This window comes from Temnothorax curvispinosus, unplaced genomic scaffold (assembly GCF_003070985.1).
Source record: "Temnothorax curvispinosus isolate PA1 unplaced genomic scaffold, ASM307098v1 QBEX01007752.1, whole genome shotgun sequence".
Classification (NCBI taxonomy): domain Eukaryota; kingdom Metazoa; phylum Arthropoda; class Insecta; order Hymenoptera; family Formicidae; genus Temnothorax; species Temnothorax curvispinosus.
The window spans coordinates 1,485-19,174 of NW_020217532.1; the positions used below are offsets into that span (position 1 = coordinate 1,485).

Sequence of the window (17,690 nt, forward strand, 5' to 3'; positions counted from 1 at the left end):
TATATGAGCGTTTCGCAATAAAGGTTTTTGCGATATTAACGATTTTGAAAAGACGCTGAAAAATAGATCGAAGAAAATGGTCTGAGATAAATAATCTGAGCTGAAATTTAATTGATGTTTTTTTGAGCGACAATACATTTTTCTTTAACTTTTCTGATTTATTAAAAGAAGGAATACAATTATACATGGTTATCTCTCAATTTTTAACGCTTACGACGATGGCCTATCTTATTATTTTCGGGCGATAAATCGATCATTGGTATACGGCACGTGTCCGGTGGACACGTAATCGAGCGGCGGTGAAACCGACCATCATTTTATCCCGAAAATTTCGCAAAGGTTGTTTGGCATCGAGGCGATGGCACAAGGGGTGAATCCGGCCGACACTGATTTAGAAGCTATAAGTCAGCACCGACGCGCAATTACCCCCCCTTCGCCTGTCAGAGAGCCGATTCGAGCACGGCTTTCGCCGCGGGATGCTTACCCTGATCCGACCCCACGGGCTTATAGCTTTTGAAAATGGCGAAAAATGTGAGCCGGGGGGGGGTCGCCGTTCGCCGGGCGACCTAGGCTTCTCTCACCCGTCTAAATGCAAACGTTATCATCGCGGACAATTTTGTTGTCGCTCGTTAACCGTGCGCCACGACGAGTAATCGATCGACGAGTAATCGATCGCCGAGGATGCATGTGAAATTCGAGAAAGGAGACTGTATCGACGGCCGATAGATAGCTCGGGATAGAAAGAGAAAAATGAAATTTTCCGATGCACTAGAAACTCGCCGAGGAACCAATTTCTGCGAGGTGAAGTTCCATTTTGCTGTACGCGTCAGTTTTGCAGCAGAATGATGTGGCTTTATATAAGCAACATATATATCTGTAATGGCAGCGTTATTATTTTTGCTACAAAGAAATACGTAATTTTTACATTTAACACTCTTGAATTTTTTGCATATATTTAAAATCGATTACTCTATATAATGCCGAATAAAATTTAAGTTTTTTTTCGTATTAATATAGATAGCGGTTTCGTGTATTCGTTAGAAATAATGTATTTGACTATTACTGCTACATTATTAAAATATTTATGTTTTTAAACCACATGGTTCTGTGGGAATTTAACACACAAGGTGTCAATTTGCTGAATTAGTCATCGATCAGTTCTGTATTAACCTTTGACTAGAACAAGTCTATTTTTATATCAATCTAATCATCAAAATATAAATCATATAACTCTGTACTTTTCTTCTTAAATCTTCATCAATTTTCTTTATATCGCAAACTTGTTTGATAGTAGTATTTTCCTCAAACAAATTTAAATCTTCTAAATTTATTCTCGCCAAAAATGATCGCATATCACAAAGTATTAAATTAAATTAGATTTCCTCGTTAAATTAGATTTTCTCTTTAAATTAGATTTTCTGATTCTCTTCTCTACTCCCGTGTCGCAATATTTAATGAAGGAATCGGAAACACGTTGCAAATTTGACTTTGATAACCATTATCGCGGTGACGGGTTCGGGCGATGTGATGCGTCGAGCAGGACGAGCTCATTCTGAATTCGGTCGAATAAGAGCTCGAGGTGCCTGCGAACGTCTCGGGTGCATGGTAGACGGCCGCGCAAAGTAAAGGCTTTGACCAAGACTCCGGTATGTAAATACACTTTGCGGCCTTCTCTGCGATGACGCCGGGCCGCGCTATCGCTCCTGCAGCGGTGCCAGTTCCCTATGGATTCCCCGTAACACCCGCATTCCAATACGAAACAGTCGGAGAACCTAGAACCTACCTCGCGGAGGCCTGGAAGGATCGAACAGAGAGCCAGGACCGTGCGCTACGTTATCCGGCTTTTCTACGACTGGGATAACTGAGACGCTTGCGGTGACTCACGTGACACGATATTACAATGTAATCCGGCTCTACGGAGCCAAGTTTATTTATAAATCGACCTATTTTACCGAGACTCGTACGCAAAAAATGATAATTATTTTTATAACAAAAGAAACATTAGAATTAGAATAGCTAAAACATCTTAAGTTAGCAAAGCTATTTTATTAATAATGATATCATTAAATCTTTTGCTGGGAGATGCTACTTCAATCTCTGATTGTTACAAGCCCTCTGTAATACAACGCAAGCAGTTACAAAACAAACTTTTCGTTTTACAGAGAACTGGACATTCGTAAGTAATCAACAAATTAGTCTGATGATATTTGAAATATTTGTCAACGCTGGCAATTTTAATTCTACTGCAACTAGATCACAGGTTTGCATCGAGAGTCTCGCATACTTAGCAGACTTCGCGGGCTCTTGTAACCGCTTGCCTATAGAGAAGTAATCACGGGGGAAGTTTAATTGGGACTTCGTTCGTAATAAGTTTTCGAAGAGTATTCGACGGTACATGGTGAAGCCTTCGTGCTTCAGACTCCCCCTCCGATTGCCCGCCCGCTTTTTGAATTCACAATCGATAATTCGGTGCAGCGTAATATCCGCCCTAGAGGCGACCGGGTAATTCGCTCGGTCGTCTCGCAATTCCATTTACACGACGGCTTAACCCAAGGTTAATTCGATAGTAACATTAATCGTCGCGCCAACAACGATCGCTCTAACTAAACTGAAATTTTAGCAAATCGCGATGTGCGCACAGATAACCGAATCATCTTCGTTCGAGTTTAAATGGAATTGTTTTCAAATTTTTATTCATTAAACACCGAAATGATTAATATGAAAAATTAAAAACTTGTCAAAGGAAATTGTATAGGATCCAACAAAATACCGGTTCAGAAAAAAGTTTGTTCCAAGTTGTTCGACAGATCGGTAGTTGATAGAGACCGCGTTAATCTTATGCTTGAAAACGAGCTTGAAACTGTAATAAGGAAATAGATGAAAATGCAAACGTGATTTAAACATCTTAAAAGCTATTATTTATACTTGTACAACGTCGATACTTGCGAGACATTGAGCGACGTCGGTGCTTATAGTCATGCTGCAAAGACTATGGAGTAACGAAAGAGCTAAATACTATCGAGGGTCTGGTTAAACCAGCTGGAAGACTGGAGAAACCATTTTTTTTACGCTTTTTCCCTCGCGCCTTTTCTTCTCATATTTCAGTCTAATTGCTCTGCTTACGTTGGAACGGATGAAGCTTCTCCGGTCACGTGTCCTCGCCGTCGCACTCGAATCGCTTCGCCGTAAAGTTTCCGCTTTGCGTCTCGTCGCGCTTAACAGACGGAGAAACGTGCATTTGCGGTGCTGCGGCTTGCAAGACTTTAATGTCCATTCTCTCGCACACACTCGTGGAACGGCTCACTGCCTCCTCGTTGCAGCGCGCCGCTGCTTCGGTCATTGAGATTATGCATCTGTACCGAACCGTAGAAAGGCTGCGGGAAAGGGTATATAGAAATTACATTGTCGGCCACGTTGCATTAGCGAGGTACGAACATCACATTGCGAAATCGATTTCAAGCTTCTCTACGCGCAATTAACGTTGTCTAATTAAATTATCGAACATTTATCGCGATTAAAGACACACGTGCACAAATCTGGAAACGTATCGGTTCACAAGACGCACTCGGAGCTGATGGCTAAAATTGACGATTCAAATTCTTCACTTCGCCGACTCGGCGACTCGCCCGGATTCTTCCCATTTGGAAATGCGGTTCGAATTTTGATCGTTTGTTTGCACTGTGCTTATACTGGAATCTCACCGGGTCAAAGAACATCGATAGACTGGTTGCGCGGTGAGTCGCGTGTAGCTGCCATCGGCACAGAATAGTTTTAACAATAATACTACGTGACGCACGAGCGAAACAGAAGAATCGCGCGTCTCGTCGCGCCGCTCGGTTGATGTAACGATGTCGGGGGCAACCGTGACGGGCGCGGCCTTCCGGATGCGACCGGATGTTGAGAGCGTAGTCCATTACGAGCGGTAATCCTCCGCACGAAATCGCGTCGCGTAGAGTTCCCCGAATTCGACGGAAAATCACGGCCAGCGTCGCATCGTGCTGTGCCGCTTTTTTTCTTGCGACGACAAAATTTCTTGACATATTTGATAATCGATTCAGCGAGTGAATAATAACAGCGGGACAATTATGTCATTAAGGCCCAGTTTCACACAAGTGTCGGTTAACTTTTAATCTTAGATTAACTCACTCTTCGTCTCTTTCTAATGTCCATTTCTATCAACGCAGGTTAATTTTAATCTTGGTTTAACTTATCTGTCATCTTTTCCTAGTTCTAAGAGTTAGAAAAAGATACTTATGCCCCTTTTTACCAACGTCGTTTAACTTGAACCTTAGTTCGTTGAACCTTAGTTCAATTCACTCTTTGTCCCTTTCTAACAGTCTCCCTTAGAAACAGACAAAGAGTGAATTGAACTAAGGTTCAAGTTAAACGGACATTGGTGAAAATGGGCATTATTGTTAGTAAGTTAAACCGCGATTAAAGTTAATCTACATTGGTAGAAATGGGCATAAAGGGGACATTAGGGTGACTTAATCCAAGGTTAAACGTTAACCGACACTTATGAAACTGGGCCTAAGAAACCTCAATCAATGGCGGTCTTTTGAAAATTTTCAAGCAGCAAGTTTTGAGAAATATATGTAACGATATGCATGAGGCGTGTTTATTTAATGAATGAAAGGTCTGAAAAATTGCGAGTTTCATTTATCTTGTACCATATTTACTTGTAACTGCTTACTTCGCACAGATTTCATCTATCTTCTGCTTAATTTACGTTTTACGCGTTCTTATACGGGATCATCTACTACGTCTTAACGATCCTATCAAGCGTAGCGTCCAGAGGAAAAAATCGCAATCTTGAGGCAGAGACCTAGATGCCTTGGAAAACTCGATTAGGTCTTATACATCGTGTTTTTGGACGGAAACGAGAAGCAAATTTAAAGTTTTAATTAGGAATGTACAGAAGCATAAAAAAAGCAGAGCGGTGTCGCAGAAACCGCGGGCATTGCGGTTTCAATTTGATTATAGCTTCTATGGATTATCGCGCATTCATTCGTTACTCCACTGTCGCGGTTGTACGTTGACGTAGGTTGACGACGCACACATTGCACCATCGCGAAACTTTATGACAATAGATCGAACGGGCACGAATGGCCGGCAGGAAGCTGCTTCTCGTCCGATTTGAGTGAATGGGTGTGCGTGCGGCCGTGTGTTTTCCTCTCTGTCGTACATTGCACGCAAGTAACGAAGCGAATCGCCCCGCAGCTCCGTATCTATGACGCATAGGTATACGTATGTGTGCGAAGTATCATGGACACACTCGCCACATTTTCCTTCGCCTCCTGAATTTCCCGAATGCTCCTCTAGCTCTCTCGTTAATTTCGCGAATAATTTTGCGAAATCTCGCAGTCCGCTGATCATCGAAATTTTACTGATTGTAATATGGCTAATATTATATATAAAATCACCTCTCTTCCCGCTCTATTCCTCTCTGTCGTTTATTTTAACTCGTGACGTTCGTTAAGATCTAAAACGAAACTTTCGGGACTTTGGGACTCTAAAGTTACAAATCGCGAGTGATAAATGATATTTAGATAAAAATGTCGTACTTTTTGCGATTAATCTCAAACGGATCTCTCTCTTCAGCGGAAGTTTATATCGAGCGCTCGTTACGTAAAGATACCCGATATGAAAAATCAAAAGAATTCATGAGATATTCGTGCGCCTGGAAAATTCAGGAATAAAGCAATATACGGCGAAGCGGGTCGCGCCCAGTATTTTTACACGGGAGACATAGGAAAAGCGGAAAAAAAGAAAAACAGCGAATCGATCGATTCGATTATTCGTGCGCTTAGGATTCTCTCGGTATCGAGAGCGGCGTCCGCTGTCGAATGTGCGACGCTATTGAATAAAGTGACCGAAGTGTCGCTTCCGGTGACGCTTTTTACCCTTTTTTTCCCAAGGGTGCGCCACACAATAACGATAACGATGATCACCGAGCGTGCGAGCGGCCGCGTCTTACTTTACATTCACGGTGTATTACGCAATGAAGGCGCGCGCCGCAGGCGGGGGAAAATTGCAACGAGGCACGATTCCGTATCGATATTCTCCGATCTCGTAGGTGCACATTTCGCCGTTTCAGTCGACGAATAAGTCCAGGTTTAGTTTTAATTTACATGGGCTTAGTTTTAATTTACAAACGATCGGATTAGACAACGGTGATCGAATCCGACAGCAATGACGAAAGATGTGACTCCAGCGAGTCACGGCGCGTGACAAAGTCCCACCGATCTAGCTCGTAGTTTGAATATATATGCGCGATATGATTCTGCACGCATCGTTGAATTGTGAAACAACGGGGGACTCCGCATTCGTATATATATGAAACCAGCGCCTGTATATCAATTCAGCGCGGTGGATCAATTCAGTTTTGCCTAACACTGTCTATCGCGCATTCTATTTCCGCGGCGGATAGTTCGTCAATTCGACAGAAAAATCGTGAGACTCGACGCGGGGCAAGGTCCGGTGTTCAAAATTGAAGTAATTAAAACCCGGGTATGCGGGGGCCAGGAAAGAGTTGGCTATTGTCAGTCGAGAGCGTGCGCCTTGTTAAATTTCTCGGTCGAGCGGGATCCTTCGTCGCAAGTGGAGCGAAACGGATGGTCAATGGCCAATGATGACTCTAAACTCTCTCTCTCTTTCTTTCTCTCTCTCTCTTTCTCTTCGCTCGCTCTCTTCCCTCCCTCGAGCCACCCGCCGGTTCGTACCCGGTCTGCTTCCGATTCCCTTTCTGTCTCCTTTTTAAAAGCTCCTCTTTCCCTCGTTTTCCTTTTTTTCTCGTAAAGTTCGTGACTCACCAGCAGTTCTCTCTCGAAAAAGGGTTAAAAAAAAAAGAAACAATAAGGGATGTATCTTTCAAGTTCGAGATTTTTCAGCAGTATCCTCGTTAGTATCGGGTATAGACTGAACAGTTTTGAACAAAATACGCTAATCTGTCTTCAAATCAGTCATTTCTTTCCAGATTTGTTGTCTTCTAAGAAGACTCGTTGTCAAAATTAAATATATTAATTAAATTTGTGATTAACATTAAATGATTATATATAATATAACGTAATCTATTAAAAACAAATAAAGTACTTTTACTTCGCCAGTGAGTGATAAAATTAACAAACTCCTTTGCTTCGACCAAACTGGCTATTTTTATTTAATTAGCACAACGCGTTTCGACCAAGATTCCGGTCCTTTTCAAATGCGTACAATATTAACCGCTTGCGAATCATTTCGTAGACTCATTGCTGCCACTTTGATTTAATGGAGTGTTTTGCAAGCGGTTAATATTGTACGCACCCGAAAAGTACCGTAATGGGGGGTGTTGGGGGGCTCAAGAAAAGCTTAATCTCAAGTTTTCGACCTCTGTTTCCCGCTTGCTTTTTTTACGGGAGTAAAAAATGTGAAAAAATGGTTTTTCTGCGATAATTCGGTTTCTAATAAAGTTACAAGGTCGAATCAGAGCTCATTTTAAAGCTTTTTTTACGCTCTACAAATTATGTCGTATAACATTTTTACGTATGATCGATTGTTTTCGAGGCATCGAACGAGAAAGGAAAATAAAAAAGTATGTTATTTAGTTTTTTTCTTTTTACTCATTATTGTCGTCCGAAATTGCAAAAATGCTTCAAATGAAACTTGTAGAGCGTAAAAAAACCTACAATTTTTATTTGTTATTCATTTTATTTAGTTGAAAATTACGCCTTGTAGAGCGCCTCAAAGTGGAGAGTCGTCGCCATCGCGTCAGCGGCGCGTTGGTTACGTCGATACGCGGCACCGAACGCTTTTGCTAAGATTTCCGATTTCATTGACGCAAAAAAGTTTTTTTTATTTTATCGTTTTTCGTACACGAATCTGTATAAATGCTTCAAATAAAACTTGCACAACAATAAAAATCGTAAAATGTTCTTATTTATTACTTTAATTTCGTTGAAAATTCCATATCGCACTACGCCTGCAAATAAATCTTGCAAAGCCTGAAATTATTATATTTTGAAACCGTCAAGTTTTCTTAAGGGAATCAAACACGTATTTGCCATTGCAGATAGTTGTTTTGAAACGAAAATTACACTTACCGTTTCATTGAAGAATACATGAAAGCGTGCAGTTTTATATCTAAGTGACAATATTCTGTGAAGTAAGTTTATAAGAAAGAAATACTTTATACATTTTGCTCATTACTTAATAAATAACAAGTTATTCATGTCTTGAACGTTTTGGTCGTGGCTGATTGTCGCCATCGTCTTCTTGAAGTTGAACCTCGTTCGGGTGTTGCTCGTCGTCTCCGTCGTCGTTGAAATAGTCATCCATCTCACTTGCCATAATTTCTGCCGGAATTATCGAATTCAGGCATGTTTGTCCGGAACAGTGATAGCAAATCATCGAACAAAATAAGCAAAATAAGCAATTTTTCTTGAAATGGAAATCTGGATGACACTGTTCTTCTCTTGATGTTGATGGTGATTCGCCATTGCCACTTCGCCGAGAAGCCGACGAAGCTAATCTTTTATTCGAATACGTTTTGTAACACGCCCCGTGTACAGCAACTTCGGTCAATGTCTGCAACTTTTGATGAAGGTTTTTCACATATAAAACAATCCGAGTCACTCATTGTTGTTCATTAAAAACTGCATTAACAAAATGTCCACAAAATTCTCGTTTCGAAAAGCATCCGCTCGCTGCGATATACAGAAAACGACTGGCAAATGCGATAAAAAGGACCGGCGAGCAGATGTTTACTATAGTAAACATTTGCTAGTATGTTTACTTTATATAAAACCATGAAGAAAACAATAAAGTCTGAAATCTTAGCGAAAGCGTTCGGTGCCGCGTATCGACGTAACCAACGCGCCGCTGACGCGATGGCGACGATTCTCCACTTTGAGGCGCTCTACAAGGCGTAATTTTCAACTAAATGAAATGAATAATAATTTTCAACTAAATGAAATGAATAACAAATGAAAATTGTAGGTTTTTTTACGCTCTACAAGTTTTATTTGAAGCATTTTTGCAATTTCGGACGACAATAATGAGTAAAAAGAAAAAAACTAAATATCATACTTTTTTATTTCCCTTTCTCGTTCGATGCCTCGAAAACAATCGATCATACGTAAAAATGTCATACGACATAATTTGTAGAGCGTAAAAAAAGCTTTAAAATGAGCTCCGATTCGACCTTGTAACTTTATTAGAAACCGAGTTATCGCGGAAAAACCATTTCTTCACATTTTTTACTCCCGTGAAAAAAGCAAGCGGGAAACAGAGGTCGAAAACTTGAGATTAAGCTTTTCTTGAGCCCCCCAACACCCCCCAAAAGAAAAATCCTAGGTCAGAATTATGCCTTTTATAATCCGTTTTTTTGTACATAGTGACTGGACTATTTGATTTAATGGAGTGTTTTGCAAGCGGTTAATATTGTACGCACTTGAAAAGGACCGGAATCTTGGTCGAAACGCGTTGTACTAATTAAATAAAAATAGCCAGTTTGGTCGAAGCAAAGGAGTTTGTTAATGTAATCTATTAATTTTTAATTAATTTTTTTATCTTTTAACTAGTTATTTCCTTGATTTGTCGTGAATCTCCACGTAAGTAGTGACGCGATAAAGATTAGATGCGCGATGTTTGATTGCATTTACAAAAAGCAATTTTTCCTACTAACTTTCTTCTTTCATAGAAAACGGATTGTCTGAGGAGCGTCTGAAAAAAAAGAAACAGGTCAATCGTGTATTTTTGGCATGTCATCTAAAGGCCACCGTGCGTGCAAATATTTAGCGAAACGCGCGAATAATGTTTCACGTTTCGTGCGACAGCATCGCGCCGGGATGCGGCGTACGTGCAAGGGAAAAAAAGGTTAAACAAATATTAAAGGCAAACAGAGAAGAACTGGATTCGAAGCGCGTGGCGAACCCGTTCCGACCGGCGCGTATGGTTCTCTTGAATCGGGACCTTTCCTCTCTTTCTCTCTCTTCCTCCTCCTCCTCTCCCTCCTTTTTCTCTCGTTTTCCGATCCATATCCTCGAGGCGAAAAATCCCCAGCTATGATTTTAGCCACGATGTCACACCCTGACGACTCGTTACCTCATAATGACTCTTTGCTCGTTGACGCGATATAATTTGAATCCGCGGTATTCCGCGGAAAAACGAGAAGGATATCATGGCGGGGAGATACGTCGCAACAAGAAAGATGTATCGCAAACGAGAAGAGCTTTACTTTCTCTCTCTCTCTTTCTTTTTTTTTACTTCTCGCTGCCGCCGTTTGCGCGGGTCTAAGGCGCGTTTTCTGTCGTAAGCAGAAGCACTGTCAGGACATCCGGCGTCCGTGATACGTTTCCAATATTTCATCGGCTCGTTTGCGTTATTTCGCTAGACAACTCGTCGATGCGAGATCGTCGGCTCTATAGCTCAGCTTCAGGTATCCATCCTTTTTATTCCCCATTGTCACTTTATTTCTTTTTTCTTTTTTACAAGATCATTTTACATTATTACCTATGTTTGCAATACGGCGTTCGGTTCGTTAATCGAAATCGAGAAGTATCGAAAATGTCAAACGCCTTTTACACGCGGTACAACACTTTGTTTCCAACTTGAAGAGAAACATGCGTTTTGCGGATTGTCTCTTGCATATCGATAAGAGATTTATTAATGAATGGAAATGGCATTATTAACATTACAGTTATTACGTGCACGTATTTAATGGAGTTCAATGCAATGAGACTTGAGTGATCGATAATTGATGCGAAATACAGTATTAGTCGGTGCGCCGCGTTGCCAATGAATTAATTTGCCGCGTGTATGTGCGCGTGTACGTGTACACACGTAGCGCGTGCGAGAGGGGGAGACAGAAATCGGACTGTTAATCCAATCTACACGCCAAATCAGGAATAATGGCCCGGTAACCGTTCGCGCCTTTTAATACATCCATACATTTTGATTCGAGGTATAGGAGACCCGAGCGAGAAACTTGATTTCTACGTTGCGTCGAGACCGGCGAAACGCGGCGATCATTAGCAGAAAATTAGGTCCTCGTAATTGAACGTTTGTCGAAATTTCCCCGGGAATTGTTCGCGATTGAAGCGTCCACGGCGGCTACGCGGAGGTTAACCGTTCGCCGCATACAGGAAATGGGCGTTCTGCGCCGTGTCATCGTGCGGTCGTATCGGTTACACGAATGTATTTGGCGCCAGAGCCTGCAGGCGCGATGGCGGAACTTTGAGGGTCCTATCGACAAAATCTTTCCACGCATCCGTCTCTCCCGTTTCTGTTGATTATTCGTCGAACGACGAGGCGGCACTTTGAGGACCGCGGACTTTGAAACCGCCAATCTGTTCGACGTTCATTTCCGGCCCATACGCCTCGCGGTCGACGACGGCGTGTTTCGCGGGATCGGTGGTCATTGCAATTTTTAACGCATTCGGCAGCGAAATCTGAAAGCGTATAATGACGAGATAAAGGAAAACAATTGTTCAGCATTATTTTGCTGAAAAATTATTCAGAGCGAACTTACCTTCGAACGTTCGCCGAACCATTTTGCGAACGCCCTGACGCTCTCGAGATCCGTTATGCCTCCCCAGACCACGTCCATCGTCTCGAGATCCGTCATTACGTTCTCGCATCGGAGCCATCTCTCTCTCACCCGATTTCTGGGCGGCACGAATCGAAGCTCCCGGGGTATCGCGGTGCCAAACGCCATTGTTTTGGCCGGCCTACTCTCGGCTTTGGCATCCCTGATCAGATGCTTCCTGGTCATGGCGAGCTCGCCTGCATCATGACATTGTCTCGCTGCGGCTACTCCGTTAGGCACCATCGGCATTTCCCTTATCGACATCTATCTCAAAAACATAATCAAATATTTTAATATTTAAATTCTTTACAATGATTTAATAAGGACGCTCATTAGCATCAAAATTTAAATCCAAATTTACTGTTCCAGCTTGAAGCTGCGTTTTAAGACAAAAAATCCGCGCGCAGTTTACTGAACTTGGAAAAAAGTATATAATATTCACAAAATTATTATTAGACTAGCAAGATCCAGTCCGGACCGTAAATAACATTTTTCTCCTTAATTGTACATCATAAACGGTCGAGTTTTATTTATTATTTCGAATATTTTATTTTCTTATCTCCTTTTTCAGCGCAACATAAAAAAAGTTTTCTTCTTGCTAGGAGTTTCTGGTCGTAAACGTACAAATTGCAGAAACGATATTATAATAATTATTTTCTATCGTTAATTTAGTTTGCAAATAGAACCGATATCTTTTCTTGGAGAGAAAACATTACTTTCTTCACAACTTTACGATTCGATTGGTTTTAATTCGCGAGACACGAACGCGCAATCAGGTCAGGCTTCTAGCATCGCGTTGAAGTTATAATTCAAATCCCACGTTGTGCGCGGTTCACCGCTCAAAGTGCGTGTTACCGTTGTTACATCATGCATCGCATTATGATGTTACGCCGTTGCAGAAACTATCGCGTGCGCGCATTTCGCGAGAACGCATTTGCGGGAGCGCGCGATACGCGCTATACGCGTCCCGTGCATTTTGTTTCCATGCATTCTGTGTACCTCCATCGTCCTGCTGGCGTCGGCCGTAAAGTCAATTTCGAACATATCTCCGAGGACGTCCTCGTCGATGACGCTGTCGGTGCCGCCTAAACCGCGCAGCCACTCGCAGAAGTCACGGCATATCCTGTCCGTAATATTTCTGGCTCTCATCTCAAGAGTGGCCTCGGGATCGTAGCCTTTGAGATCGGCCGCCGTTAAAGGACGCCAAGTGACAACCTGTGACGATCGGCGGGCTTCGGTTTATTAAAGAAACGAGGATATTCCCGTTGCGCTGGAGCTAACGGGAGGATTTCGCGCGAGGTCGATAATATTATTTCGCGTTGTCGTACCTTGCGCCGCGGTTTCCTCAAAAAGAGAGCGTAAGGATTCGATCTGACTTGACCTACTTTACGCTCATCTCCGCTCGTCGAAATGTCTTTGGTTGTCGGGGGATGCACCTGCGGGCGTATAAAAGCTCAACTAATAACTCTCGAACGGACAAAGCGGACTGTCTCCGAGCAACGATAGAATTCAGGGTATTAAATGAGAGACTTATTTCCATTCTCGACTTATATAATTTACTTTTGCATGAAAAATATGTGACGTAGCGAAAATGTAATTTTTAGTAAGGAAATTTAATTAAAATTATAATCATAAAAATATACAAGGCTAAAAATTTTAAAGTTATGGTGGAAATTCTCCTTAAAAAGAATCTAAATTTATTATAAAATTATATTATCGAATGTCTGGTAATTGTAGAATGTACGTACAATCAAATCGAAAGGAATTTCGTCTTCCGTTTCTTCTTCTTCTTCTTCTTCTTGTTCTTCCTCCTCTTCCTCTTCCGTTTCGTAATGCACCGCGGTCTCTTTTCGTACGGCTCTTTTCGGGTACCAGGCCGGCATGCCCAATAATGGGGCGACGAGATTGTAGGAGTCGAGCGGCAGGATACGTCTCAACAGACGGGAATTGCAAGCGGGAGGCTGTTTCGCGGAGAAAACAAGGTCAGACGGGAATTTATCGGGGTTCAAATAACGTTCCGAATCCACCAGCAATTTCGTTAATTTCGCGGCTAGTCTAGCGCGTTTTTTCGTCGTCGTCGTGTCGGCGTCATGTTGCTTTATCAGCCGCGAGGAGAACTCGTTCGCCAGGCTCTCCAACGTGGTCGTGGCCGACGTGTCTCCGCGATTCGCCTTCTCTAAAAATCGCGTGATTTCGGCAACTGTCAACAGCGGTAATTCCGCGCGCCTCTCCGCTTTCGCCGAGTCGGAGGAAGTCGACCCTTTCGCGGAATCTATCTCCTCCAAGGGGATTACCTTTCCACGCCCGCCTTCCGCCTCGCCTCGAGCAGTCTCGAACGTACGTCTCGCAGAATCCTTCGATAAATCCTCGATGCTCGCGCAACTGTATCCTCTCTTCAGCTCGCCCTTTCGTGCAGATTCTACGATTGGCGATATCAGCTGTTGCTGCGACTTAACTTTCAAGAGGGCTCTCGGGGTCCGCGAAGTCGCATCCTTCTCCCCGTCGGCCTTTTCAGGTTTCGCGGGAACGTCGGTCATCTTCGCCGACGGTCTTTCCTCTCTCTTGGCGGTTTCCACGGGTTTCACGTCATCGTAATATTCATCGTCGGATTTTTCCTTCGTCAAAGTCACGCTCTCCATGAGAGCGATTCGCGCCTCCATCGTAGTCGGTTTCCTGTGTCTCAGGGCCCGCAGGGGTTCCATGCTGGGTAGCAAGACCGTGGGCAGGTGACAGGGCGCCATGTTTTTGTACTGAGACGGATCGTTGTCCAACGCAAGCGGGGATGACGTTTCGTCGTCGGAGGTGTGCGCTTCCGAGGACGAAATTTTCGATCGTTCGACGTCCGACGACATCGAAATCGAGCTGGAAGCGGCTTTCAAGCTCTTTCGATCTTTGGATAGCAGGCTTTCGGTGGATCTCAATGGTGTTTTATCCTTAGAAGATTGATTTGGATCGATCTTTATCGAAATCTCGGTGTCCTCTTGTTCCATCCGAGGCGACGGGGACGTCGATTTGCTTGACGCGTCCTCAACCGTTTCCGGATACTTCAGAATCCCCTTTCTCCGGGAATATAATATCTTTTGCAATTCCTCGCGAATTTCCGAAAGTCCGCCGGAGCTGGACTCGCTGTCGTCCTTCGCTTCAATTTCCGTTGGGACAGCCTCGGTTTCGCTCGCCTTCCGCAGGGATTTATGCATGCAGGATAAGCACCTGTCGCGGTTCCTGCGTCGAAAGCACGAGACCCTCGGAATGGCGTCCAGGAGACTCGCCGAACGGCTTTCCCGGGTCTCGTACTTAGCGAACTTCGTGCTGAAGGCGGACCTCGCCAACGATTTCGCGGGAGCCATGGAGGATTTGCCGGAGTCCGACCTTAACGGCTTATATTTAACGCCCGGCTCTCCGATATTTGTGGCCCACGTTTCTCTCAATCTTCTTTGCATTTCGCGGAGGGAAGGATATTCTGGGCTGCGGGTCCTGGATTCAGGACTCTCGCTCTCGGCGACGTCCAACCTGTCTGTACCCACTATCGATCTATCGGTGGAAGCGCGCGATCTCTCCGACGTTTCCTCCCACACTTCGGGCTTAAAATTTAGATTTTTGTTAAGCGTCAGGCGCTTTAGAGCCTTGTACGCGCATCGTTGCGAGTAATTCAAGAATTCCCGCGTTCTATCATCGACCGCCCGCTTCGATTGCATTTGAAGATTGGGTAGCGTATTTTGTCATTCTGATTCATCGATGAGCTTTTCCCGAATTTCAGGAGTCTGTGAATTCGACGACTTATTTATTACTTCGTCAGATATCGCTTTAACTTTATTCTGGGGCTGAAACGATTCTGGAAATGACGACACGATTTTTAATCCCTTCGCGATCTTTTTTTCTTTCGTCGATTTTTTGCCGAGAGAAAATTCAAGTTTCGATATATGAACGTCAGATATGAAATTGCGTTGTTTGTCTAGTGTATCATTTTTCCTATCTTTAGATTCGACCTCTGCAATTCCACTCGCGGTTAAATCAATAGCATTATCCGGATAATACTTCAACTCCCTTCGTGGTGGAACGGTAACCCTTTTGATCTTCTTGCTCTTGACAGAAGTTATTCCGCTCTTATCTTTATCATATTTAGACGTATCCTTCACATGCGGCAATTTGTGCAACTTTTCTCCCGGCGACGCGCCCGCTCTCGGGTCTTCCGTCAAATACCTCTCGATATCGTCGTCGAAAATTCTCACCGCGGGCTCGTGTCTGTGAAAGGGACACGTCCTCTTTGAGTACACTCTTCCATCTCCCGATCCGTCATGCGGCGTGATAGAATTTTTAGACGGAACATCAAGGGACTCTTTATACGAATTCGCGTTTTTGATCGTAGATTTATTCTGAATGGCGAAAAGCGCGTGTTGTTCCTCCGCGCTCGCGACCTCGTCACTCTTCGGCGGTCTCTTCAACGGTGTGGGAGGTGAGATTTTAACTATTGGCTCTCGCGCGTTAGAAGGAACATTTTCGTTGTTCCCTCTTGCGGAAATATCTGGTGCTTCAGAGGATTTTGGATCTACGAGAAGTACGTTCTTGTCGAGGCCTTGAGGAGCGGGAGAATCTACGATATCGCGAAGACTCGTTTTAAAATCGCGCAAAATAGGAATGATGGGAAGGTAGGATGATTTTGGAAAAGGCTCTCTTACTCTAATCAACCTTTTTTCTTCTTCATCGCAAAACTTTTTCCAGTACTCCTTCGATTTAGGAAAAGGACGTTCCCAAGGTGATCTGAAGCAAGGTTATATATTGTACATGACAAGAAATTATGTAACTAATTTATAATGGCAATAATTTGGTGGGAAATATGTTTAATACCTATAGATTTACTTTATAAATTTTTTTCTGAAGTGAAGTACTGTCTAACGAATGAATGAATTAATTAATATGCTAAATGAATTAGTAAAGACATAATTATCAATAAACATTTATCTGACGTTTGAAAAATATGTTTATCGTAAATGTATATAATATTGTTATATTAGTTCAGTTTTTGAATTATTCAACATACTTCGTTCCTTCGATAATACGTAGCTTTTGCATTGAATAACGATGTCTGGACTGCTTCAGTCTTGATGGATGAGACATTTTGAACAATTCCACAGTATTTTGCACACCTGCGTAATAGTTTGACGAGTTTGCTGTATCAATATAATTTTTTTTGTTATATTTAATCAAGCCGCGATTGCGTTTCCGGCATCCCGTGATTGCCGATATGGACTACTGAAGGTATTTAATCTCGTTATCGATCAAACAAATTCGGAGCATAGCGCAAATGCCGCAGACGTCAGTCCTATGACGAGCTTCCACGAACCAGGAAGAGATGGTGGTACTTTCCTCTGAAGCTTGTATTGATCGCGTGAACACGTTGCTCGAGTTCTGTACCATCGACTGACGATTCATCGCGGTCCTTTTTGTTCTCTGAACGTCGTGGTGGCCACGTTTCCAACGGTGACCAAATTTGTATCTATCGCGGATAATATCGAAGCGCTAAATATATTTATCTGAAAAGGATTCACATGAATTGGCTGGTGTATACTCAAAATCTGACGAATGTTCCACAAGATGTCTTCACCATTTAAATTCTGCGCTTTACGCACGTACCGCGCCTGCAGGGATGACTGATCCGCACAGTCATTACGGCTTAGCAAACCCACGGATTCGAGTTCACTGCACTGCGGACATTCACATACATTTACATATCATATACACGTCCGTGTACTCGCGAATGATACTTCAACAAACGTTTGAAGAAAAACAAGAGCAAGATATAATTTAACTCAGAAAGAGAATACAAAATTTACATCATATTTAATGTAAATAGAACAGGATAGTTAAAAAATTCATTTTTTACTTATATACCTTTCCAAAAAAGTGTTGCAAATATAAATATACAGACATGCAATATAGATTTCTTTAATTTTTAATACATGCAACGATCGCTCTTACTTTTATATAATTAATCTCTTTCACAGAATAAGGTTAACAAGAAGGGAAAAAATAAAGTGTATTTTTGCATGAAATTTAATGTGCGAGCATTAGTGATGTATTCATTTATTATATAATTTATATCAGATTTACGTCAGACTTCGAGAAGTGT

At 42.7% G+C, this 17,690-nt stretch overlaps 1 protein-coding gene across 1 annotated transcript; it reads right to left on the bottom strand.

Annotated features, from left to right (window-relative positions):
* Positions 1-11,045: 11,045 nt before the first annotated feature.
* Positions 11,046-17,228, bottom strand: LOC112457400. The gene is made up of 7 exons (XM_025020421.1): positions 17,195-17,228; positions 15,352-16,154; positions 13,312-15,246; positions 12,892-12,999; positions 12,563-12,778; positions 11,507-11,827; positions 11,046-11,426 (listed from the first exon to the last, which is right to left on the bottom strand). Exons 1-7 carry the CDS (start codon positions 17,226-17,228, stop codon positions 11,268-11,270), a joined length of 3,576 nt encoding a protein of 1,191 aa, XP_024876189.1. The 3' UTR covers positions 11,046-11,267.
* Positions 17,229-17,690: the final 462 nt, after the last annotated feature.

Excerpts from the sequence above, each read along its gene's own strand:
- LOC112457400 (XM_025020421.1), bottom strand. The coding sequence starts at position 17,228 with ATGACTGTGCGGATCAGTCATCCCTGCAGGCGCG. Across the intron at positions 11,828-12,562 it reads ACGCCAGCAGGACGATGGAG|ATGTCGATAAGGGAAATGCC; the intron begins GTACACAGAATG and ends TTTTTGAGATAG. Across the intron at positions 11,427-11,506 it reads GGTTCGGCGAACGTTCGAAG|ATTTCGCTGCCGAATGCGTT; the intron begins GTAAGTTCGCTC and ends ATACGCTTTCAG.